The sequence below is a fragment of the Somniosus microcephalus genome, chromosome 13 (assembly GCF_052327205.1).
Source record: "Somniosus microcephalus isolate GS21.2 chromosome 13, FLI_Smic_1.0, whole genome shotgun sequence".
NCBI lineage: Eukaryota > Metazoa > Chordata > Chondrichthyes > Squaliformes > Somniosidae > Somniosus > Somniosus microcephalus.
Genome location: NC_140999.1, coordinates 192,404,503 through 192,431,618, shown reverse-complemented (window position 1 = coordinate 192,431,618; position 27,116 = coordinate 192,404,503). Strand labels below are relative to the sequence as shown.

Sequence of the window (27,116 nt, the reverse complement as noted above, 5' to 3'; positions counted from 1 at the left end):
GCGCATTTCATGACCTCAGGATGTCCCAGAGCGTTTTACAGCCACTTGAATTGTTTCTGAAGTGCAGTCACTGTTGCAATGTAGGAAACGCGGCAGCAGCCAATTTGCACAGCAAGCTCCCACAAACAGCAATGTGATGATGACCAGATCATTTATGTTTTAGTGATGTTGGTTGAGGGATAAATATTGGCCCCAGGACACCGGGGAGAACTCCCCCTGCTCTTCTTCGAAATAGTGGCCGTGGGATCTTTTACATCCACCTGAGAGAGCAGACGGGGCCTCGGTTTAACGTCTCATCCGAAAGACAGCACCTCCGACAGTGCTGCTCTCACTCAGTACTGCACTGGGGTGTCAGCCTAGATTATGTGCTCCAGTCTCTGGAGCAGGACTTGAACCCACGACCTTGACCAGGAGGCGCGAGTGCTACTCACTGAGCCACTGCTGACACCTAAAAAGTTGCATTGTCCCTGTTGGGGAATTGAAACCCGGTTGGTTTTAACATCCCTGTCGCCACCCTGGATGAGATTGCTAAGTCTGCTCAGACAGAGGATTGACCTATGACCCTTACTGATCTGTTTGGCCTGTTTCTACAATGGGCAGTTCAGTTAACCACTGAGCCATTGCCCATTGCCCAGAGTTCTGGTGACCGCCAATTACAGCCAATGAAAAGTATGTGAGGAGTTCAGAGAAGGCAATGTGTGTTCCGATGTGTCTCACCTGTTGTGACCTGTGTGGGATTAATTGTCACCATCCTGGAATTGACTGCTTTCTTATACACAATGCATTAACTATTTCGTTATCTACAGTTATTCAAAGAAACTGAGGATGTGAAAAAGAGGCTGATTAAAGCATACAGGATGATGCTGGATTTTTATGGCATTGAACTAGTAAATCAGAAAACCGGAGAGGTGAAGCGAGCCTGTCACTGGAAACTGCAGTTCCACAACCTCAACCTGTGAGTGTAATCAAAGAAAGACTTGCATTTCTAGAGTGCCTTTCACGAGCGCAGGACGTCCCAAAGCACTTTACAGCCAATGAAGTACTTTTTTTTTTTAAGTGTAGTCATTGTGTTGTAATGTAGGAAACGCGGCAGCCAATTTACGCACAGCATGGTCCCACAATAGCAGTGAGATAACGATCTATTTTTAGTGGTGTTGGTAGAGGGATAAATATTGGAGAGAACTCCCCTGCTCTTCTTCGAAACAGTGCCATGGGATCTTTTACGTTCACCTGAGAGGCAGACGAGACCTCGCTTTAACGTCTCATCCGAAAGACGGCACCTCCAACACTGCAGCGCTCCCTCAGTACTGCCCCTCCGACAGTGCAGCTCTCCCTCAGTACTGCCCCTCCGACAGTGCGGTGCGCCCTCAGTACTGCCCCTCCGACAGTGAGGCGCTCCCTCAGTACTGCCCCTCCGACGGTGCGGCGCTCCCTCAGTACTGCCCCTCCGACGGTGCGGCGCTCCCTCAGTACTGCCCCTCCGACGGTGCGGCGCTCCCTCAGTACTGCCCCTCCGACGGTGCGGCGCTCCCTCAGTACTGCCCCTCCGACGGTGCGGCGCTCCCTCAGTACTGCCCCTCCGACGGTGCGGCGCTCCCTCAGTACTGCCCCTCCGACGGTGCGGCGCTCCCTCAGTACTGCCCCTCCGACGGTGCGGCGCTCCCTCAGTACTGCCCCTCCGACGGTGCGGCGCTCCCTCAGTACTGCCCCTCCGACGGTGCGGCGCTCTCTCAGTACTGCCCCTCCGACAGTGCGGTGCCCCCTCAGTACTGACCCTCCGACAGTGCGGCGCTCCCTCAGTACTGCCCTTCCGACAGTGCGGTGCTCCCTCAGTACTGCCCCTCCGACAGTGCGGTGCTCCCTCAGTACTGCCCCTCCGACAGTGCGGCGCTCCCTCAGTACTGCCCCTCCGACAGTGCGGCGCTCCCTCAGTACTGCCCCTCCGACAGTGCGGTGCTCCCTCAGTACTGCTGCTCCGACAGTGCGGTGCTCCCTCAGTACTGCCCCTCCGACAGTGCGGCGCTCCCTCAGTACTGCCCTTCTGACAGTGCGGTGCTCCCTCAGTACTGCCCCTCCGACAGTGCGGTGCTCCCTCAGTACTGTCCCTCCGACAGTGCGGTGCTCCCTCAGTACTGTCTTGATTATGGGACTTGAAGCCACAACCTTCTGACTTTGATGTAAGAGTGCTCGCCACTGAGCCGCAGCTGACACCAAAGCATCAACAACAACTTGCATTTATATAGCGCCTTTAACGTCGTAAAACGTCCCAAGGCGCTTCACAGGAGCGTTATCAAACAACATATGACACCAACCACATAAGGAGATATTCGGACCGGTGATGAAAAACTTGGTCAAAGAGGTAGGTTTTAAGGAGTGTCTTAAAAGAGAAGAGAGTGTGGTAGAGAGGCGGAGAGATTTCAGGAGAGAGTTCCAGAGCTTCAAAGCGAAAACAATGTCCTCTAACTTATGCTGTTTCTGAGGGGTTGTCCGCTCACTTCTTGGAGCACCAGTGGGCTGTGGCACTATACTGCTCATTAGGGAATGCTGGTGTTACAGGTCTCCGACGCTGCCCAAGTTATTCTCTTGCAGATTTTGGTGCTGATTTTTCCTCTTTCCAATTTCAGACACACACACAATAATCTCCGCATCACTCGGATACTAAAGTGCCTTGGAGAGATGGGCTTCGAACACTATCAGTCGCCACTGGTGAAGTTCTTCTTGACGGAGACTCTGGTCAATAAGCAGTTGCTTAGGGTTAAAGAGAGTGTCCTGGACTACTTCCTTTATACCGTTCGGAGTAAATCTGAGAGAAGGAAATTGATACTTTATGCACAGCAGCACTATCAACCTCTTGAGGATTTTGTCTGGGGTCCTCCCAAGGGAACAGAACACCGGTTCAGCCATATCCTCGAAGAGCCGAAGAAGGAAGAGGTTAACGTACAGGAAACGGCTAACGAGGAAGCGTCAGATGAAGACCTGTCAACTGAATATGAAGGAATGAGTTATATGCCATCACAGACAGCCGAAGGCCGCAATCGGAAACTGGGACATCTAATGAAGCAAAGGTCTTCAGATTCAATGGAGAAGAGTACAAACTGCGTGAAGGACACTGAGGAAAGTTCTGAGGATCATATAGAGGCTAGAACTCCTGATGCAGCTACAAGTCCAGAGCAGTGTAGTGCTGAAGAAAAAAGTAACAGTGATGGGAAATCCCCAGTCTCAGAAAATAAGTCTCACCAAAATGGAAATATTGAAAAACAAACCAAATGTGAGGAAAAGGTTGTTACGGAAGGCTGTAAACCTAACACTGAGGAACTGGTGCAAGGCAATGAGGTCCTGAAGAACTGCGAAACCGAGCACAAAGAGAAAACTGGAGAGGACCTGGAAATGTATGAAGTGCAACCACGAGTAGTGGCTAGTGAAGCTACCTGTCGAAAAGAAACCGAATCCAAGGAGAATTTACTGTCTTCAGTAGAACCAGAGCTAGTGATTAGTGAAGAGGATAAACCTGCAACAGAAGGAAAAATCAGGAATAAAGCAACAGGAGAGATGGATGAGATAGCTGAAGCAGAACTAGTTACCATTGAAGAGGATAAACCTGCAACAGAAGGAAATAAAACTGGGAATACAGGAACAGGACAGATGGATGAGATAGCTGAAGCAGAACTAGTTATCACTGAAGAGGCTAAGCTTGCAACAGTAGGAAATAAAACTGGGAATAAAGCAACGGGAGAGATGGATGAGATAGCTGAAGCAGAACTAGTTATCACTGAAGAGGCTAAGCTTGCAACAGTAGGAAATAAAACTGGGAATACAGGAACAGGACAGATGGATGAGATAGCTAAGCCAAACCTAGTTATCACTGAAGAGAAGAATCTTGTAACAGAAGGAAGTAAAATTGGGAATATAGCGACAGAGACAAATGAGATAGCCGAGTCCCAACTATTTAGCACAGAAGAGGATAAACTTGCAAAAGAAGAAGATAAAATCGGGAATATGGTAATGGGAGAACAGAAGAATGTGTTAACTGAATTAGAAATTCATGAAGGACAAAATAAATCTGTTTCCGAAAAGGAGATTCCGAGTTCTACTAAAGATGAAAGTGAGTGCATGGAAGAAATGGAAACGCAGCAAACAAATCTGGCATCTACAATGGAAGATGTTAAATGTCCTGTGGAGAAAGGCGTGGAAATGGAGATAGAAGATGTTAAATGTCCCAGGGATAAAGGCATGGAAATGGAGGAAGAAGATGTGGAAATGGAAGATGGTCAATAAACATCTAAATGTTGCTGGTGGGACAGCCCATTGGTTCACTATTTTGCTGTGTTGTGAAGCATTAGGATTTACTTTGCACAGGAGCTCCGAGTGTCCCTGTGTCATCAAAGACAGGGTACCAAGTCAAATAGGCTACGCTACTCCAGAAGGCTGGGGGCTGGGAGAGTGAATTACCTCATGTGGCTCCCATGGTCCTTCTAATGCCAGATACTGAATGGCCTTTAGATTTTTTATATATATATATATCTCTGATGCGCTATCAATTCTAATAAAAGGCTAGGCAGAGTTCAGAACAACAGGCTTTTATTAACTACTGAATTGCACTTCAGACAGATCAGGACTATGCCTCTAGTGGACGACCGAATGCCAGGAGCTGCCATGCGGCCGCTCTTATACTCGGTAGCCCAGGGGCGGAGTCAGCTGAGGCATAGTCAGGCATAACAGTGAAACAAGAGTGAACGACAACAACAACAACAACAACAGTGAACTACAGTGGTTTACCACAATCTCCTTGATTTTTTTAAAATAAAATGCTGATAGAGGAAGTTAAATAATAATAAATGTATTTTGTACCACATTCTAGCCCTATATTTCCTCTGTTGTAATTCCAATCTGTTATGTAGTACCTGTAAAGGGAGTGTATGCACGATGGTGGTCTGACGCCAAACTTTTCATTGCCCTTTCCTTCTTGCCCATCTCTCCTGAGGTACAGTTCTGGGGGTGGAGGTGGGCTAGGGAGCAGGACACCAAGCAATCTCCACTACCTTGTTCAACAACAACTTGTATTTCTATAGCACCTTTAACGCAATAAAACGTCCCAAGGTGCTTCACAGGATTGTTATCAAACAAAATTTGACACCGAGCCACATAAAGAAATATTAGGGCAGATGACCAAAATCTTGGTTGGTGGGTTTTAAGGAGCGTTTTAAAGGAGGAGAGAGAGGTGGGGAGGTTTAGGGAGGAAATTCCAGTGCTTGGGGCCTTGGCAGCTGAAGTCACGGCCGACAATGGTGGAGCAATTAAAATTGGGGATGCACAAGAGGCCAGAATTAGAGGAGCGCAGAGGTCTCGGTGGGTTGTAGGGCTGGAGGTGGTTACAGAGATAGGGAGGGGTGAGGCCACGGAGGGATTTGAAAACAAGGATGAGGATTTTAAAATTGTGGCGTTACTTAACCGGGAGCCAATGTAGGTCAGCGAGCACAAGGGTGATGGGTGAACGGGACTTGCTGTGAGAAAGGACACGGGGCAGCAGAGTTTTGAATGAGATCAAGTTTATAGAGGATGGAGGGTGGGAGGCCAGCCAGGAGTGTGTTGAAATAGTCAAGTCTGGAGGTAACAAAGGCACGGAAGTGGATTGCAGCAGCGGATGGACGGTGTTAACGTCAAGCGACCATTATCCATGAGTTAGCCTTGACCCTAAGTGTTGGGAGGCCATGTAACTGCACAGACCAAGTCCTCTACCTCTAAGTCCACATGCTTCCAGCAGAGGTCTGCTAGATACCAATCAGGAGCAGTAACCCTGGCTGATGCAGGGCTGGGGCGCCTGTTCCATATATAAATGTGTTTGGAACCACGACCTACATTGCCTTCCGCTTAAGCAACGCCTTGATTTTAAAATGCTCATCCTTGTTTTCAAATCCCTCCGTGGCCTCGCCCCTCCCTATCTCTGTAATCTCCTCCAGCCCCACAGACACCCGAAATCTCTGCGCTCCTCTAATTCTGCCCTCTTGAGCATCCCTGATTATAATCGCTCAACCATTGGTGGCTGTGCCTTATGTTGCCTCGGCCCTAAGCTCTGGAATTCCCTCCCTAAACCTCTCCGCCTCGCTAACTCTCTTCCCTCCTTTAAGATGCTCCTTAAAACTTACCTCTTTGACCAAGCTTTTGGTCACCTGCCCTAATTTTTCCTTGTGTGGCTCGGTGTCCAATTTTTTTTGTCTTCTAATACTCCTGTGAAGCGCCTTGGGACATTTTACTATGTTAAAGGCGCTATATAAATGCAAGGTGCTGTTGTTGAATGAACCTTACACAAAGCTACTGCGTAGGGACGGAGCCTCCGTTACACTTGCTGAACGCCTTGCATGCATTGGAAACCTGGTGCCTCCTTGGCCAATAATAGAGAAAGGCTGATCCGCTTCATCGTTACCGAGCTGGTGCTGAGAGGAACAAGGCAAGGGGCCAAATCTTGCTGGAAAAATAAGGGCGAGTGCGTGATGCACGCCGTTATTAATGGTGGTTACGCTGCCTGAAGCAGAGTGGCACAGGCATGAAAAATAGTGTCTGAATCTTCATTCCGTGTCCATGTAAAGCCCAACGAGGCTGCCCAGCACTGGCAACTCTGACATAAGAACGTTAGAAATAGGAGCAGGAGTCGGCCATACGGCCCCTCGAGCCTGCTCCGCCATTCAATAAGATCGTGGCTGATCATTGACCTCAACTCCACTTTACCACCTGATCCCCATATCCCTCGATTCCCCTAGAGTCCAAAAATCTATTTCAGCCTTGAATATACTCAACAATTCAGCATCCACAGCCCTCTGGGGTAGATAACTCCAAAGATTCACAAACCTCTGAGTGAAGAAATTCCTCCTTATCTCAGTCCTAAATGGCTGACCCCTGACCCTGAGACTATGCCCCCTAGTTCTAGTCTCTCCAGGCAGGGGGAACATCCTCTCAGCATCTACCCTGTCAATCCCCCTCAGAGATAATCATGTCAACCATTATCTGGCACAAGACTGGCAGATTGGGAACAGTAGTGTAGCGGTTATGTCACTGGGCTAGTAATCCAGAGACCTGGACTAATGATCCAGAGACGTGAGTTCAAATCTCACCACAGTTATTCAGTTAATTAAATAAATCTATATCAGTAATGAAACTATCAGATTGTCAACTGGTTCACTAATGTCCTTTAGAGAAGGAAATTCTGCCGTCCTTACCCGGTCTGGCCGATATATGACTCCAGACCCACAGCAATGTGGTTGACTCTTAACTGCCCTCTGAAATTGCACAGCGAGTCACTCAGTTGTAACAAACCGCTATGAAACACAATAATAAGAATGAAACTGGACGGACCACCGATATCGACCTCAGCACCGGACACGGACACGGCAACGGCAAACCCAACCCAGTAGACCCTGCAAAGTTCTCCTCACCAACATCTGGGGACTTGTGTCAAAATTGGGAGAGCTGTCCCACAGACTAGTCAAGCAACAGCCTGACACAGTCATACTCACAGAATCAGACCTTTCAGTCAATGTCCCAAACTCCTCCATCACCATCCCTGAGTATGTCCTGTCCCACCGGCAGAACAGACCCACCGGGGTGGTGGCACAGTGGTATACAGTCGGGAAGGAATGGCCCTGGGAGTCCTCAACATTGACTCTGGACCCCATGAAGTCTTATGGCTTCAGGTCAAACATGGGCAAGGAAACCTCCTGCTGATTACCACCTACCGCCCTCCCTCAGCTGATGAATCAGTACTCCTCCATGTTGAACACCACTTGGAAGAAGCACTGAGAGTAGCAAGGGCACAAAATGTACTCTGGGTGGGGGACTTCAATGTCCAGCACCAAGAGTGGCTCGGTAGCACCACTACTGACCGAGTCCTTGAAGGACATAGCTGCCAGTCTGGGCCTGCGACAGGTGGTGAATGAACCAACACGAGGGAAAAACCTACTTGCCCTCATCCTCACCAATCTACCTGTCGCAGATGCATCTGTCCATGGCAGCAGTGACCACCGCACAGTCATTGTGGAGACGAAGTCCCGTCTTCACATTGAGAACACCCTCCATCGTGTTGTGTGGCACTACCACCGTGCTAAATGGGATAGATTCAGAACAGATCTAGCAGCTCAAAACTGGGCATCCATGAGGCGCTGTGGGCCATCAGCAGCAGCAGAATTGTCATCTGTAACCTCATGACCCGGCATATCCCTCACTCTACCAGGGGACCAACCCTGGTTCAACAAGGAGTGTAGAAGAGCATGCCAGGAGCAGCACTAGGTGAACCTACAAATGAGGTGCCAACCTGGGGAAGCTGCAACACAGGAGTACATGCATGCTCAAAAGCAGAATAGCATGCTATAGACAGGACTAAGCAATCCCACAATCAACGGACAAGCTCTGCAGTCCTGCCACATCCAGTCGTGAATGGTGGTGGACCATTAAACAACTAACAGGAGGAGGAGGCTCCAAGAATATCCCCATCCTCAATGATGGTGGAGCCCAGCACGAGTGCAAAAGACAAGGCCGAAGCGTTTGCAACCAACTTTAGCCAGAAGTGCCGAGTGGATGATCCATATCGGCCTCCTCCTGAGGTCCCCACCATCACAGAAGCCAGTCTTCAGCCAATTCAAATCACTCCACGTGATATCAAGAAATGGCTGAGCGCACTGGATACAGCAAAGGCTATGGGCCCCAACAACATCCCGGCTATCGTGCTGAAGATTTGTGCTCCAGAACTAGCCGTGCCTCTAGCCAAGCTGTTTCAGTACAGCTACAACTCTGGCATCTATCCAACAATGTGGAAAACTGCCCAGGTATGCCCTGTCCACAAAAAGCAGGACAAATCCAACCCGGCCAATTACCGCCCCATCAGTCTTCTCTGAATCATCAGTAAAGTGATGGAAGGTGTCATCGACAGTGCTAGCAAGCAGCACTTACTCACCAATAACCTGCTCACTGATGCCCAGTTTGGGTTCTGCCAGGACCACTCAGCTCCCGACCTCATTACAGCCTTGGTCCAAACATGGACAAAGGAGCTGAATTCCAGAGGTGAGGTGAAAGTGACTGCCCTTGACATCAAGGCAGCATTTGACCGAGTCTGGCATCAAGGAGCCCTAGTAAAACTGAAGTCAATGGGAATCGGAGAAAACGCTCCACTGGCTGGGGTCATACCTAGCACAAAGGAAGATGGTTGTGGTGGTTGAAGGTCAATCATCACAGCCCCAGGACATCGCTGCAGGAGTTCCTCAGGGCAGTGTCCTCGGCCCAACCATCTTCAGTTGCTTCATCAATGACCTTCCCTCCAACATAAGGTCAGAAATGGGGATGTTTGCTGATGACTGCACAGTGTTCAGCGCCATTCACAACTCCACAGATAATGAAGCAGTCCATGCCCGCATGCAACAAGACCTGGACGACGTTCAGGCTTGGGCTGATAAGTGGCAGATAACATTCGCGCCACAGAAGTGCCAGGCAATGACTATCTCCAACAAGCGAGAGTCTAACCACCTCCCCTTGACATTCAATGGCATTACCAACGCTGAATCCCCCACTATCAACATCCTGGGGGTCACCATTAACCAGAAACTTAATGAGACCAGCCACATAAATACAGTGGCAACAAGAGCAGGTCAGAGGCTAGGTATTCTGCGGCGAGTGTCTCACCTCCTGACTCCCCAAAGCCTTTCCACCATCTACAAGGCACATGTAAGGAGTGTGATGGAATACTCTCCACTTGCCTGGATGAGTGCAGCTCCAACAACACTCAAGAAGCTCAACACCATCCAGGACAAAGCAGCCTACTTTGATTGGCACCCCATCCACCACCTTAAACATTCACTCCCTCCACCACCGGCGTACCGTGGCTGCAGTGTGTACCATCTACAAGATGCACTGCAGCAACTTGCCAAGGTTTCTTCGGCAGCACCTCACAAACCCGCGACCTCTTCCACCTAGAAGGACAATGGCAGCAGGCGCATGGGAACACCACCACCTCCAAGTTCCCCTCCAAGTCACACACCATCCTGACTTAGAAGTATACCGCCGATCCTTCATCGTTGCTGGGTCAATATCCTGGAACTCCCTCCCTAACAGCGCTATGGGGGCACCTTCACCACACGGACTGCAGCGGTTCAAGGCGACGGCTCACCACCACCTTCTCAAGGGGCAACTAGGGACAGGTGATAAATGCTGGCATTGCCAGCGATGCCCAGATTCCACAAACAAATTTTAAAAAAGACTGGTGACATAGAACCATGCAGCACTGAAAGAGGCCATTCGGCCCATCGTGCCTGTACCAGCTCTTTGATAGAGCGATCCAATTAATGCCTCTCCCCCGCTCTTTCCCCACATCCCTATCAATTTTTTTCTTTGCAAGTATATATCCAATTCCTTTTTGCAAGCTACTATTGAAACCTTTTTATTTATTCATTCTCAGGATGTGGGCGTCCCTGGCAAGGCCAGGTTATTGCCCGTCACTAGTTGCCCCTTGAAAAGGTGGTGGTGGACCACCTTCTTGAACCGCTGCAGTCTGTGTGGCGAAGGTGCTCCCACAGTTTACAAGCCAATGTATATAATTAAAAGTCTTGCATCTAGCATGCACAAATCAAGCTGCAACTTTCAAAGGTGTCGGACCAGAAGGTGTCACCTCAGGTGTTGCACCTCCAAAGTGTCAAATGGCCAGAGGGCAAAAATATTTTAAAATAATAATCATGATTAGCTCCATTATCTGTGAGATATCTGCGCTCCACTAATTCCGGTCTCTTGAGCATCCCTGATTGTAATCGCTCCACCATTGGGGGCCGTGCCTTCAGCTGCCTGGGCCCAAAGCTCTGGAATTCCCTGCCTAAACCTCTCCGCCTCTCTACCTCTCTCTCCTTCTTTAAGACGCTCCTTAAAGCCCACCTCTTTGACCAAGCTTTTGGTCATCTGCCCTAATTTCTCCTTGTGTGGCTCAGTGTCAAATTTTATTTGATAATCGCTCCTGTGAAGCGCCTTGGGATGGCTTGCCTCGTTAAAGGCGCTATACAAATGCAAGCTGTTGTGGTTGTGAATGTACCAGGGCCTTGGTGAGACCACACCTGGAGTCCTGTGTGCAGTTTTGGTCTCCTTACCTAAGAAAGGATATACTTGCCATAGAGGGAGTGCAGCGAAGGTTCACCAGACTGATTCCTGGGATGGCAGGACTGTCGTATGAGGAGAGATTGGGTCGACTAGAGTTTAGAAGAATGAGAGGGGATCTCATTGAGACGTATAAAATTCTGACAGGGCTAGACAGACTGGATTCAGGGAGGATGTTTCCCCTGGCTGGGGGCTCTAGAATGAGGGGTCACAGTCTCAGGACACGGGGTAGGATATTTAGGACTGAGATGAGGAGAAATTTCTTCACACAGAGGGTGGTGAACCTGTGGAATTCTCTACCACAGAAGGCTGTGGAGGCCAAGTCACTGAATATATTTAAGAAGGAGATAGATAGATTTCTAGACACAAAAGGCATCAAGGGGTCTGGGGAGAGAGCGGGAATATGGTATTGAGATAGGGGATCAGCCATGATCACACTGAATGGCGGAGCAGGCTCGAAGGGCCGAATGGCCGACTCCTGCTCCTATTTTTCTACATTTCTATGTTTCTACCAATCAATTAACCAATTGACTAAATGGGAACAAATCAAAAGTAGCAAAATGTACCAATGAAGCGCAAGTAACTGGCAACCAATCAAATTCTGAAAAAAATCTCACCCTGTTTTTGCCTCACTCGAGTGAACGAATACAGGTAGAAATAATTATTACAAACACATGAAAGTTATACAACTCTGTGGAGGGGGGGGTGGGGGGGAATCAATATCCTTACACATAAAACTGGTGTTAGAAACACCTGCGAGAGTTTATTCCATATCAGGCTACTCTTCGGGCTGGAGTCAGGAGTTTCAGCTGGAAATGTCACATCGGTGTTGACAGCTAGTATTTCCAGCTCCCCTGGGGGGAGTCTGTACTGGGAGCTCCACCTCTCCTCCACCTCTCGCCACCCCGCCACGGCCTCTGTGTTGTCGCGCTGCTTGTCTGACGTCCAGTCTTGGATCAGCTGCAATTTCTTCCAGTTAAACATTGGGAAGACTAAACTCATCGTCTTTTCCACCGCCCCCCCCCCCCGCTGCCATTAACTCCGTACCCTCGACACTAACTCCACCCCCCTCCCCGGCCACTGTCTCAGGCTGAACCAGATTATTCGCAACCTCACCTTCCTATCCAAACCTGAGCTGACCTTCGGCCCCCACGTCCGCTCCATCACAAACAATTGCCTATTTCCACCTCTGTAACATCCACTGTCTCCGTCTCCGCCTCCAGCCTCAATCCATCTGCTGCTCAAACCCTCATCCATGCCTGTGTCATCTCCAGACTCAAGTAGTCCAACGCTCGCCTGGCCGGCCTCCCACCCTCCACCCCTCATAAACTTTAGCTCATCCAAAACTCTGCTGCCCGTATCCTATCCCACACCAAGTTCCGCCCACTATTAGCCCTATCTTTGCTGACCTGCATTGGTTCTCAGACCACCCCCCCCCCCCCACCCAATGCCTCCAAATTAAAGTTCTCATCCTTGTGTTTATATCCCTTCAGGGCCTGGGCCATTCCTATTTGTACAATTCCCTATAACCCTCCCCCCATGAACTCTCTGTTCCTCTGACTCTGACCTTTTACATAAGAACTAGGAGCAGGAGTCGGCCATTCGGCCCCTCGAGCCTGCTCCGCCATTCGGCCCCTCGAGCCTGCTCTGCCATTCGGCCCCTCGAGCCTACTCCGCCACACGGCCCCTCGAGCCTGCTCCGCCACATGGCCCCTCGAGCCTGCTCCGCCATACGGCCCCTCGAGCCTGCTCCGCCACACGGCCCCTCGAGCCCGCTCCGCCATACGGCCCCTCGACCCTGCTCCACCACACGGCCCCTCGAGCCTGCTCTGCCACACGGCCCCTCGAGCCTGCTCCGCCACACGGCCCCTCGAGCCTGCTCCGCCACATGGCCCCTCGACCCTGCTCCGCCACACGGCCCCTCGAGTCTGCTCCGCCACACGGCCCCTCGAGCCTGCTCCGCCATTCGGCCACTCGAGCCCGCTCCGCCATACGGCCCCTCGACCCTGCTCCACCACACGGCCCCTCGAGCCTGCTCCGCCATTCGGCCGCTCGAGCCTGCTCCGCCATACGGCCCCTCGACCCTGCTCCGCCATTCGGCTCCTCGAGCCTGCTCCGCCATACGGCCCCTTGACCCTGCTCCACCACACGGCCCCTCGAGCCCGCTCCGCCATACGGTCCCTTGACCCTGCTCCGCCATTCGGCCCCTCGAGCCTGCTCCGCCATACGGCCCCTTGACCCTGCTCCACCACACAGCCCCTTGAGCCCGCTCCGCCATACGGTCCCTTGACCCTGCTCCGCCATACGGTCCCTCGAACCTGCTCCGCCATTCGGCCCCTCGAGCATGCTCCGCCATTCGGCCCCTCGAGCCTGCTCCGCCATTCAATAAGATCAGGGCTGATCATCGACCTCAACTCCACTTTCCCGTCCTATCCCCGTATCCCTTGATTCCTTTAGTGCCCTTTGTGCATTCCTTCCTCCCTTCACCCCTCCATTGGTGGGCGTGCCTTCATCCACCTGGGCCCTAACCTCTGGAATACCCTCCCTAAACCTCTCCACCTCTTCACCTCCCTCTCCTCCTTCACAGCCCACCTTAAACACCTCTTTCTCCTCCTAACGTCTCCTTCTGTGGCTTGGTTTCCATTTTTGTTCTGCTTATGCTCCTGCCTTGGGACATTTTACCAAGTTAACGGCGCTATACCAATGCAAGTAGATGTTATTATGATAGCAAAATACTGCGGATGCTGGAAATCCGAAATAACAACAGAAAATGCTGGAAAAACTCAGCAGGTCAGGCAACATCCGTGGAGAGAGAAACAGATTCAACGTTTCAGGTCGAAACCCTTTGTCAAGAAACGTTGACTCTATTTCTCTCTCCACGGATGTTGCCTGGCCTGGTGAGTTAACATAGAAACATAGAAGATAGGAGCAGGAGTCGGCCATTCGGCCCTTTGAGCCTGCTCCGCCATTCAATGAGATCATGGCTGATCATCCAAATTCTGTACCCTGTCCCTGCTTTCTCCCCATATCCCTTGATCCCTTTAGCCTCAAGAAATATATCTAACTCCTTCTTGAATATATTTAATGAATTGGCCTCTACTGCCTTCTGTGGTAGAGAATTCCACAGGTTCACCACTCTCTGGGTGAAGAAATTCCTCCTCATCTTAGTCCTAAATGGCTTACCCCTTATCCTCAGACTGTGACCCCTGGTTCTGGCATTTTCTGTTGTTATTTTAGATGTTATTATGTGTGGACTTTGAATGGCCTTCTGTGCTGTAAGATTCAACGATGCCTTAAAGCAGCCGCTCTTTGACTTGTTCCCCCCAGCTCCTTGCAGCCAAGCCCCCGCCCCTCTGCCTCTGCCTCTGCCTCCAGCCCGGCACCTCTCCCGAGGAGCTGTCAATCAAGGCTGAGACGGTCTGCTCTCTGCCTCCGGAGCCTCGGCTTGCTTTATCGGGAATCCAGACTGCAACTCATTGACCAGCAGCTGAGAGAAAGGACGGGAAGGGAACCATGGCCGCGATCTCGGCGCTGGGGCTGCTCATACTGTCCCACCTCCTCACAAACTCCATCGCCCAGGTAAGGGAGAGAGCAGCTCCGGCAAGCGGTGGAGATTAAATCTGGTAGCAGGTGGGGAGCAGCGAGCAGTGAGACAGCCAGGGCTGGAAAGGGACAACTGGGAGCCGCTAGATGGTCTTCAGTCCACAGCGGAAGAGCCGGGGGAGAAGATTTAAGATGGAAATTCACTCTTTAGGCGATAGATTAAATAATATTTTGTACCTAGAGTCTCCTGGTCGGTGCAGTGACCGTTTCACTTGCTACAACAGACACCCATCACTGAAGAACCGCTCTCTGACCGGCTATTTTCGGAAACTATGGAGTATTGAACTGGGATGTCTTCCTTGAATGAAGGCGACGGGTTGATTCATCTTCGCCGAGAGTAGTGCGGGTAGGAGCGGATCCAAACCCGGAGAGTTGGGGGTTTATTTTGGTATGAAATGTTAATCCGGGGTGTGAAAGTGTCAGCGATTGTGGGAGGCTGAGGGATTCCGTTCCAGTCCTTGCTGAACCAGCCCAGGAACCAGCGGTGTTGGGAGGTCTGTCTGGTTGGGTCTGTTGTGAAGACTTTCTCATCCATTCTGCTTGTTTCTGTAGGGATTTTGAAAAAGGTTTTCTTTCAGGGGGAGCAAAGGGGGTCATTCTCTTTAGCTGGTGATCGAGTCTCCAGTTTTCTCCCAGTTTTAGGAATGCTATTTGGGCTGTTCGCCTCGCTTCGCTCCCACCTCCCACAATGAGATCTTTGTTCCCGGGAACTCTCAACTCCGGCCCGCTCCCTCTGAATGTCGGAATGTGAATAATTCAGTCTCACCGCACGTCGCTGGAAGAGCCAAGCTGGGCCAGCTAGCCCAGGCTCAGCCTGGAGGGCTCTGTAATCCCCAGACCAGGACCTGACCCGGGTTATTTCATGGAGGAGATCCCATCCTGGCCAAGCCCGGCTAGGCTGCCCATACTCTCGGAGTAAGCCTTGGACCAGACCTCATTAACATCAGGGGCTAGAATCTTACAGCACAGGAGGAGGCCATTCGGCCCCTCGTGCCCTGTGCTGGCCCTGTGAGAGAGCTCTCCAATTAGACCCACCCCCCCTGCTCTGGCCCCATAGCCCTGCAAATGTTTCATTTTCAAGTACAATTCCCTTTTGAAACTTATTATTGAATCTGTTTCCACCGCCCTTTCAGACATCTTCATGTAAAAAGCTTTGCCATCGAGTTCCCATTCAGTTTAAAGAGCAGTGGTTGTAATTCCTAAATTACTGCCTCGGCTCCAAGACTGTGCGCCGTTGTGAGAACTGGAATCAATGCAGGTTCTTTGCTTCAGACCCCTGATTATTTACAAAAGAAGCCTTGTGAGACCGGTGGCCGGACAGGGAATTCATCTCAATCTACATCAGATTTACGTGGGACGGGACAAGGGCAGCGACCCCGGGGGTCTGGGTCCGGCCAGTGGTCAGTTAATGCCCATCCCCGGGGGTCCGGCCAGTGGTCAGTTAATGCCCATCCCCGGGGGTCCGGCCAGTGGTCAGTTAATGCCCATCCCTGGGGGTCCGGCCAGTGGTCAGTTAATGCCCATCCCTGGGGGTCCGGCCAGTGGTCAGTTAATGCCCATCCCCGGGGGTCCGGCCAGTGGTCAGTTAATGCCCATCCCCGGGGGCGCTGCCTCTTGTATTTATCGCAGTGTTTGGCGACTAATCGCCGGCTCCAAACTTTCAATAAAATTTGGAGTTAGATTTATTTCAATTCCAGAAGTTTTCTCCTTTTAATGTTGAATGCGGATCTTCACAGACCCCAAACCCCCCACCGTCCCCGCGGTGTCAACCAGCCCGATACCCGGTCCGATACCTTCGATACCCAGGCCGATACCTCCGACACTCAGCCCCGAGAGCCCAGATACCCAGTCCGATGCCCGGTCCCATACCCACTCCGATACTCAGCGCGATACCTCCGATACTCAGCCCTGGGAGCCCCAATGCCCAGCCCGATACCTCCGATACCCCGCCCCGATACCCGGTCCGTTACCTCCGATACTCAGCCCCGGGAGCCCCAATGCCCAGCCCGATACCTCCGATACTCAGCCCCGATACCCACTCCGATACCTCCGATACTCAGGCCCGGGAGCCCCGATACCCAGTCCGATACCTCCGATACCCAGTCCGATACCTCCGATACCCAGCCCGATACCCAGTCCGATGCCTCCGATACCCAGCCCGATACCTCCGATACCCAGCCCGATACCTCCGATACCCAGCCCCTGGCTGCTCCACCTAATTCCAGGATACACCGTCTCTCTTCCCCCCGTGTTTGGGATGTTGATCCCGGGTGCGGGTCTCTGCCCTTGTCCCGGGGTGGGATGTTTCTGTGCATTTAATGTGAAGGCTGGCTTTAGCTCTGTGAGTTTTTAGTATTTATTTATCTATGGGTTTCTGTACTTTCTAATTCCCCTTCCCATCTTCCCAGGTGCGGATTACTGGAGTCCCTTCAGGACCTCTCGGCCCAAGTGGACCTTTGGGACCCCCGGGCAAGGACGGCATCGATGTGAGTAACTTTAATATTAAGAGAGGGATGGAACTTAGCAACAACAGACCAGAGGGATACCTGGCTCACTTAATCAGCAATTAATCTTCTTAAATTAAATAAAAACAATCAAAATAGAACCGACCCCAAGAGAAAAAGGAACATTAATTTAATTTCACACTCAATCCTGCGTGCCCCGGGTGGAGGTCAATCCACCTTGTTTTAAGATGTTTTAAAGTTATAACTTAACTGGAATTGACTGGATGGAGAGAAGCGCAGGGGCGAAGTGCGATTACAGCCGGCCACCGACAGGAGGCACTGTCCGGCAAGCCCCGCCCACAGCCCGCCTCCCCCCTGCTGACGTCACATGGGCTTTAGGGGCAATTAAGATCTCCCCTAAATGTTGCCCCAAAACAGGAGGACTACCCCAGAAACCAGTAGTCAAAACAGCAACTTGATCCTAGTAAGTGTGCATCATGCTTTATTATAATATTATAAGGATCATTTTAGAAAACATAGAAGATAGGAGCAGGAGTAGGCCATTCGGCCCTTCGAGCCTGCTCCGTAATTCAATGAGATCATGGCTGATCATCCAAATTCAGTACCCTGTCCCTGCCTTCTCCCCATATCCCTTGATCCCTTTAGCCTCAAGAAATATACCCAATGCTTTCTTGAATATATTTAATGAACTGGCCTCCACCGCCCTCTGTGGCAGAGAATTCCACAGGTTCACCACTCTCTGGGTGAAGAAATTCCTCCTCATTTCTGTCCTAAATGGCTTACCCCTTATCCTTTGACTATGACCCCTGGTTCTGGACTCCTCAACCATCAGAAACATCCTTCCTGCATCTAGTCTGTCCAGACCTGACAGAATTTTATAGGTTTCGATGAGATCCCCTCTCAATCTTCTAAACTCCAGTAAGTATAAGCCCAATCGACACAATCTCTCCTCGTACGTCATTCCTGCCATCCCAGGTATCAGCCTGGTGAATCTTCGCTGCACTCCCTCCATGGCAAGAACGTCCTTCCTCAGGTAAGGTGACCAAAACTGCACACAAGTCTCACCAAGGCCCTGTACAACTGCAGCAAGACATCCTTGCTCCTGTACTCGAACCCTCTCGCTACGAAGGCCAACATACCATTTGCCTTCTTAACCACCTGCTGTACCTGCATGCTTACCTTCAGTGACTGGTGCACAATAACACCCAGGTCTCTTTGCACTTCCTCTTCTCCCACTCTATTGCCATTCAAATAATAATCTGCCTTCCTGTTTTTGCCACCACAGTGGATAACCTCACATTTATCCACATTATAGTGCATTTGCCATGTTTCTGCCCAATCACCCAACCTGTCCAAATCGTACTGGAGTTTCATGACATCCTCCTCACAGCTTACCCTCCCACCCAGCTTTGTGTCATCTGCAAATTTGGAGATATTACATCCAATTCCCTCGGCCAGTATTTATTGCCTATCCATAATTGCCCTGGAGAAGGTGGTGGTGAACCGCCTTCTTGGATACAACTGAGTGACTCGCTCAGCCATTTAAGAGTTGACCACATTGCTTATGGTCTGGAGTCACATATAGGTCAGACCGGGTAAGGACGGCAGATTTCCTTCTCTGAAGGACATTAGTGAACCAGCTGGGTTTTTATGACAATGTGATAGTTTCATGGTCACCATTACTGATCCTAGCTTTTTATTCCAGATTTATTTAGTTGAGTTTAAATTCCCCAGCTGCCGTGGTGGGAATTGAGCTCACATCTCTGAGATCATTAATGCCGGTCTGCTGGATTACTAGTCCAGTGACATTACCACTACGCTACCGTACCCCATGTTCATAGCATCATAGAATAGTTACAGCACAGAAGGAGGCCATTCGGCCCGTCGAGCCCGTGCCGGCTCTCTACAAGAGCACTTCAGCTAGTCCCACTCCCCCGCCCTTTCCCCGTAGCCCTGCAAAGAAAGCGCGAACATGCGAATCTCCTCCCCTTGTTCATTTTTTAATTAATTATTAGAAAGGATTGGATCAGCACTGAACCAAGATTCACACAAAACTTGGTCCCTCCTTTCTCAACTATTATATTCATTCCAATGAAGCTCATGTCTTTCATGTTTAAGTACCTTAATCCTAATTTAGAATCTTCAACCTGTTGATCATAGAACCATAGAAATTTACAGCACAGAAGGAGGCCATTCGGCCCATCGTGTCCGTGCCGGCCGACAAAGATCTATCCAGCCTAATCCCACTGTCCAGCTCTTGGTTCGTAGCCCTGTAGGTTACGGCACTTCAAGTGCACATCCAAGTACTTTTGAAATGTGATGACCCATTCCCCCAATAGGAACAAGACAGAATATTGTCAGGGCCCCACAGTCAAAATACAGTCATCATCTCCCGGCCCTACCAATCCTCAAATCTCAAGTTAGGTAGCGCCTTTAGACTTAATCGTGCATAATCCAAAATAAACATGAAATCCCCTTCACAACTCTAAAGCACTGTTTGCTAATCCTGTCAGTCATAATGAGATCCCTCTCCTGCAAATAAAGAGAAAATAAAGACTTGGATTTCTATAGCGCTTTTCACGTCCTCAGGGTGTTCCAAAGTGCTTTATAACCAATGAAGTACTTTTTTTGAAGTGTAGTCACTGTTGTAATGTAGGAAACGCGGCAGCCAAACTGCGCACAGCAAGATCCCACAAACAGCAATGACCAGATAATAGTAACGTTGGTTGAGGGATAAATATTGGCCCCAGGACACCGGGGAGAACTCCCCCTGCTGTTCTTCAAACATCTACCTGAGAGGGCAGACGGGACCTGGGTTTAACATCTCATCCAAAAGACTTTAAACCCTTAGAAAACCACCATTATGTTGACTTCCCTGGGTTCGTGCAGGGGCCACTGTCGAGGGGCTTGAATGTGGGTTTTATTGTAGATTGACCTGGTTCCATGTGAGATTCTGGGTATCGGCCTTGCGTCTTGCATCAGATGTAAATTGGGGGGGGGGCGGGGTCGGCCCCGGGTGGGGGGGGGGGGGTCGGCCCCCACTGTAAACCCTGTTCTAGAAAGAGCTTTTCAACAGAGGGAGCAGGGAGGCAACAGGAGAAGCAAATGAACAATTTTTAAAAGCCAGAAATAGTTCTAGTAGAGTGCAGCAATTAGTAAAAGAGTGAAATTGAACTACTAGTAAAACGGAGTGGAGAGAGTTGGGGACAAGCTAGGGTGGGATGGAAAATGGTCTGGACAGGAATATGGAAGTTTCCCCTCGACTCGCCGGCAGTGCAAGGGTTAAATCTTGCCCGTAGTTTTAAGGTGAATGAGCATTGCTCCAAGTTCAAACTTTAACATGTCTGGACTCCGCGGGGGTTCCCACTCTGCAGGCTGGGGTTACACTGGCATCAGTCCCGCACACTCCCCCCTGCTCAAAGATACAGGCACAAACAGAACACTTGGCTTTTAACGTTCGTTAACCTACGACCCTGCTGGGCGCGTAGAACATTGCACAGGAGTCAAGGTGGGAGCGAAGTGGGGTGGGGGTGTTATTCAAGGTGTTCAAACACCCTCCGAAATGTCTACGATTGTTTATAACGGGCCACTCCTTCTTGGGATAGAAGGGGCCTTAGATCAGCCGCTAGAACCCAGAGCTAGTCAGTTATGCAATGCGACCAGTGAATACTGATTAATTATTTCTGATTAATACTGATTAATCAACAATTTCAGATCATAACCTCGGCCCCTATTTCATTTTTACTTATATTTTTCCACTCCTTTCCTCCCCCCCCCCCTTTCCTTTTGTTTCTCTCTCACACCTGGCAGCTATCTTTTGCCCTGTCAGTACACTTTACACCTAATCACAGCCTATTACCATCTCGTCTAGCTTCTAATCTCTTTTACTTCTTTTGGTTCTTTTATTCTTTTGTCCGATCGCAGCCCTGCCTTCGATCTAGTTCCTTTTCTCTCCAGTTTTGAAGAAGGGTCAAACCCGAAACGTCAACTCAAATTTCTCTCCACGGATGTTGCCTGACCTGCTGAGTTTTTCCAGCATTTTCTGTCGTTATTACTGATTAATTAGGTTCGCCCATCTAAATGCTCACCAGGTTATTGCAGTGAATAGCAATGGACGAGCGTCACATAACCAGTGCTTAAACTTCACGCTTCAGAGCTTTAACCTGCCGAGACCCTGTTCCCCCCCACCGCCCCCCTTCTCATTTCATTTTGCTTTCTTTGCTCTGTCAGAGTAAGGGAAGTTTTCATGTCTCTGTTTGAACCTCACTGTGAAATTCCTATTTGTGAAATAGACCTTTTGAAGTCGTTTTGTTTGTTCTGGCAAGCTGATATTCAATCACCCACCACTGCGAAAGAAACACTGTCTACGCCACTAGCAGTAGGACTGGACTTTTAACTAACGGGAAAACCAAGGCACAGCGGAAGTCCGCAGGCCAAACAAGAATGCAATCCAAGTCGGAAGCTGTGAATTTACCTCCGCCCAGGGGAGAGTTATCAATGATCAGTCTTCTGATACCAGAACTGAGAGTTCAGGAAAGGATGAACAGGCTGGGGCTCTTTTCTAGGAAAGCGAAGGCTGAGGGTTAACCTGGTGTGGAGAAATGTAAGAAGTCACACAACACCAGGTTATAGTCCAACAGCTTTATTTGAAATCACAAGCTTTCGGAGCGCTGCTCCTTCGTCAGGTGAAGTGGAGAGATGCATAAAAACACAGCTTATATAGTCAGAGAATAATGTCAGATGTTTACAGGTAATCTTTCTAACTGCCATTTATCACACCTCGGCAGAGAGATAATCACAGCAATCAAAGGTGTAAATGGTGTCCAAACAGGTCAGTCAGGAAAACATTACATCAAAGAGCAATGAGGTGGGGTCACAAGGGGTCAAATGTTGCAGATGCTGGGGTCTGTATGAAAAACAAAAAAACAGACAAAAAACATTTTTTTTGCTGGAAATCACAGCAGGTCCGGCCGCATCTGTGTGGCGAGAACAAGCCAACGATAGAGGACTTTAACATAATGCAAGGGTTTGATAGGGTAAACGTAGAGAAAATGTTTCCACTTGTGTGGGAGACCAGAACTAGGGGCCATAAAATATAAGATGGCCAGTAATAAATCCAATAGGGGATTCAGGAGGAACTCCCTTACCCAGAGAGTGGTGAGCAACAGTCCCTCTAAGCATGGCCACACAGCTCTTGTTCAGACCCGCACAGAAAAAATTAAGGGGAATATTGGTGGTGAGAATGTGGAACTCGCTACCACAGGGAGTGGTTGAGGCGAATAACATAGATACATTTAATGGGAAGCTAGATAAACACATGAGGGAGAAAGGAATAGAAGGATAAGAACATAAGAACATAAGAAATAGGAGCAGGAGTAGGCCAATTGGCCCCTCGAGCCTGCTCCGCCATTCAATAAGATCATGGCTGATCTGATCCTAACCGCCAATCCACTATGACAGGACTATCTCCTGAATCTAACAGAATTAGACACACGAAATAGGAGCAGGATCAGGCTACACGGCCCCTGGGCCCGCTCTGCTACCCACAGGGCCATGACCGATCCGAACCTAGACTCATGTCCAAATTCCTGCCCGCTCCCCGTAACCCTTAATTCCCTTTTCTTCTAGGAAACTGTCTATTTCTGTTTTAAATTTATGTAATGATGTAGCTTCGACAGCTTTTTGGGGCAGCATATTCCATGGACCTACCACCCTCTGAGTGAAGTAGTTCCTCCTCATCTCAGTTTTGAAAAAGCAGCCCCTTATTCTAAGACTATGCCCCCTAGTTCTAGTTTCACCCATCATCTGGAACATCCTCCCCGCATCCACCCGATCCAACCCCTTCACAATCTTATATGTTTCAATAAGATCGCCTCTCATTCTTCTGAACTCCAATGAGTAGAGTCCCAATCTACTCAACCTCTCCTCATATGTCCATCCCCTCATCCCCGGGATCAACCGAGTGAACCTTCTTTGTACTGACTCGAGAGCAAGTATGTCCTTTCTTAAGTATGGACACCAAAACTGTACGCAGTATTCCAGGTGCGGTCTCACCAATACCTTGTACAACTGAAGCAATACCTCCCTATTTTTATATTCTATCCCCCTAGCAATGAAAGCCAACATTCCATTGGCCTTCTTAATCACTTGCTGCACCTGCATACTAACCTTTTGAGTTTCGTGCACCAGGACCCCCAGATCCCTTTGGCATGGAGCAGTTGGGCCGAATGGCCTGTTTCTGTGCTGGAAAATTCTGTGTCTTGCTGCAATTATATCGGGCCCTGGTGAGACCACACCTGGAGTATTGTGTACAGTTTTGGTCTCCTTACCTAAGGAAGGATATACTGGCCACAGAGGGAGTGCAACGAAGGTTCACCAGACTGATTCCTGGGATGGGAGGATTGTCCTATGAAGAGAGATTGAGTAGACTAGAACTACATTCCCTAGAGTTTAGAAGAACGAGAGGCAACGTTCCCTAAAAGGGACCGGCTTTCTCAATGTAAAGTTTTGCACATGCATGAAACTGTGAATGGGCCGTGCAGCCCCTTAAAGGGGCCGCGCACCCCAAAAATAGAGGGAACATTGATAAGAGGTGATCTCATTGAAATGTATAAAATTCTTACAGGGCTTGACAGAGTAGAAGCTACATCATTACATAAATTTAAAACAGAAATAGACAGTTTCCTAGAAGTAAAGGGAATTAAAGGTTACGGGGAGCGGGCAGGAATTTGGACATGAGTCATAGAGTCATAGAGTTTTACAGCACAGAAAGAGGCCCTTCGGCCCATCGTGTCAGTCTAGGTTCGGATCGGTCATGGCCCTGTGGGTAGCGGAGCGGGCCCAGGGGCCGTGTAGCCTGATCCTGCTCCTATTTCGTGTGTCTAATTCTGTTAGATTCAGGAGATGGTTCTGTGATAGTGGATTGGCGGTTAGGATCAGATCAGCCATGATCTTATTGAATGGCGGAGCAGGCTCGAGGGGCCGATTGGCCTACTCCTGCTCCTATTTCTTATGTTCTTATGTTCTTAGATGCAGGGAGGATGTTTCCCCTAGCTGGGGAGTCTAGAACCAGGGGTCACAGTCTCAGAATAAGCGGTCGGCCATTTTGGACTGAGTTGAGGAGAAATGTCTTCACTCAGAGGGTGGTGAATCTTTGGAATTCTCTACCCCAGAGGGCTGTGGAGCCTCAGTCATTGAGTATATTCAAGGCTGAGAGCAATAGATTTTTGGACACTAAAGGAATTAAGGGATATGGGGATAGTACAGGAAGGTGGAGTTGAGGTAGAAGATCAGCCATGATCTTATTGAATGGCGGAGCAGGCTCGAGGGGCCGAATGGCCGACTCCTGCTCCTATTTCTTATGTTCTTATGTCATTAATATAATGTAGTTAAGCTTGATCTAAATGTTTTGTTAGATAGATTGGATTAGAGCCTGCTTTTGTAAACTGCATGGGGCTGTGAAAGTTTTCTCCTTATTGCTTGTCCGTTCGTTGTGAGGAAGATTCCCAGCAAAACTGCCCCTTCCCATTTCACCTTCTCCAGGATTCCCAGTTAAAGGGACCCCGACTGAGTCGCAGCTGATCAGGACAGTGTCTTGCAGCCCAGTGATGAGGCAGTGTCAGCGTTACTGACCTTCCTGGTTTAAACGTTGAGGTTTTATGGTACTGGTGTGGGCTGAGGAGATGTGAGTGAGGAATTATGTGCAGAAGTGGCTTTTGACAAATCCAGCAACTCACCTGCATTTAAACAACAACAACTTGTATTTATACAGCGCCTCTAACGTAGTAAAACATCCCAAGGCGCTTCACAGGGACGTTATCAAAAAAAATTGACACCGAGCCACATAAGGAGATATTAGGACAGGTGACCAAAAGCTTGGTCAAAGAGGTAGGTTTTAAGGAATGTCTTAAAGGAAGAGAGAGAGACGGAGAGGTTTAGGGAGAGAATTGCGGAACTTAGAGCCCAGGCAGCTGAAGGCACGGCTGCCATGGAGGGGCGAAGGAAATCGGGGATGCGCAAGAGAGTGGATGAGTTTAAAATGGATTCTCCCGATGTTAAAATAATGTACATTTTCAGAATGGCTGTAATATCTTTTTTTAAATCTATTTGAATCGTTTTACAAGACAAACACAGATGCAGCTACAAGATAACTCAAAGTAACTCTGTAAAGTGGTCAGAACGATAATGAATCACTGCAGCAGGGTGAATTTTGTGAGTGTTGAGCTGGAGATGGGGTGGGATGGTCGGAGACGACAGCTGACTCTTCTGGGACTTTAAGCAGGAGCACACTGTCAGCATATCGCTCAGGGCCCCTCACCAGACATTCAGGCAAAGTAATGCTGTCCACACAATCCCAGACGGTAACCCTTTGGCTCCAGGAAACCCGAATGAGACACTGGTTTTTGTATTTTGTTTCTTCGCCTTGTTTAAGACTCTGTTGAAGGAGTCGGGTAAAACAGCTCTCCTGATCCCAGGGCTGTGCCGGTTCTGCTCCTAATCCAAGCTGGTGTGTGGGACAGGTCCATAGTGTTGAGGCGTGAATTTACACCCTACTGCTTTCATGATTCCACAGGGTGCGGAATCGCCCGCTTTACACTCAGCCCGATTTTCTTTTATCGTTGACTTGACTAGGAGGGAAAATCAGGCTGAGTGTAAAACCGACTGCCATAGAAACATAGAAACATAGAAGAGAGGAGCAGGAGTAGGCCATTCGGCCCCTCGAGCCTGCTCCGCCATTTAATGAGATGATGGCTGATCATCCAAGTTCAGTACCCGGTCCCTGCCTTCTCCCCATATCCCTTGATCCCTTTAGCCTTAAGAAATATATCCAACTCCTTCTTGAATATATTTAATGAATTGGCCTCAACTGCCTTCTGTGGTAGAGAATTCCACAGGTTCACCACTCTCTGGGTGAAGAAATTCCTCCTCACCTCTGTCCTAAATGGCTTACCCCTTATCCTTAGACTGTGACCCCTGGTTCTGGACTCCCCCGCCATCGGGAACATCCTTCCTGCATCTAGTCTGCCGATTCACTATCGCCTGTTTTGCGCTGTCCGAGTTGAATTTCTGCCCCAGTGTATCAGATCGTCGAGATGCTGCCCGGCCGGACACAATGCTCCTGCACCAGCAGTTTGGCTGAATTTGACGGTCTCGGGGACGCACCAACACAGTTACCATTAACGTGGAAGTTTGTCCTCTTAAAAACTACCGGAGGGTGTGACACACCCGCCTATCTCACTGATAGGGCGATGTCACGCTGCGGACCTCGCAAGCACAGCTAGATTCTTTTTTGTCCCACTAAGAAAGAAAAGAAAGACTTGCATTTCTATAGCGCCTTTCACAACCATAGGACGCCCCAAAGAACTTTACAGCTAATGAAGTACTTTTGGAGTGTAGTCACTGTTGTAATGTAGGAAACGCGGCAGCCAATTATCACACAGCAAGATCCCACAAACAGCAATGTGATAAATTTACGGGGAACGGTAGCGCAGTGGTTATAGTTACTGGACTAGTAATCCAGAGGCCTGGACTAATGATCCAGAGATGTGAGTTAAAATCCCACCACAGCAGCTGGGGAATTTAAATTCAGTTAATTAAATAAATCTGGAATAAAAACTAGTTTCAGTAATGGTGACCATGAAACTATTGGATTGTTGTAAAAACCCATCTGGTTCACTAATGTCCTTCAGGGAAGGAAATCTGCCATCCTTACCCGGTCTGGCCTATATGTGACTCCAGACCCACAGCAATGCCCTCTGCGGTTCAAGAAGGCACCATTTTCGGGATGGGTTTTGCCAGTGACACCCACATCCTAGGAATGAATAAAAACAAAAATGATCAGATAATCTGTTTTAGTGATGTTGGTTGAGGGATAAATATTGGCCAGGACACTGGGGAGAACTCCCCTGCTCTTCTTCAAAATAGTGCCAT

General features: G+C 49.4%; 2 protein-coding genes across 2 annotated transcripts in view; both read left to right on the top strand.

Annotated features, from left to right (window-relative positions):
- Window positions 1–4,852, top strand: part of LOC147108927 (uncharacterized) — a 34,246-nt gene extending 29,394 nt beyond the window's left edge. The window contains exons 8-9 of the mRNA XM_086005880.1: window positions 807–955; window positions 2,625–4,852. Coding sequence (XP_085862006.1) covers window positions 807–955; window positions 2,625–4,275 — 1,800 coding nt within the window. The 3' untranslated portion in view covers window positions 4,276–4,852. The remainder of the gene's footprint in view (window positions 1–806; window positions 956–2,624) is intronic.
- A 9,689-nt stretch (window positions 4,853–14,541) lies between these two features.
- Window positions 14,542–27,116, top strand: part of col9a3 (collagen, type IX, alpha 3) — a 190,985-nt gene continuing 178,410 nt past the window's right edge. The window contains exons 1-2 of the mRNA XM_086005879.1: window positions 14,542–14,697; window positions 17,130–17,207. Of these exons, the coding sequence (XP_085862005.1) occupies window positions 14,632–14,697; window positions 17,130–17,207 (144 nt within the window). The 5' untranslated portion in view covers window positions 14,542–14,631. The remainder of the gene's footprint in view (window positions 14,698–17,129; window positions 17,208–27,116) is intronic.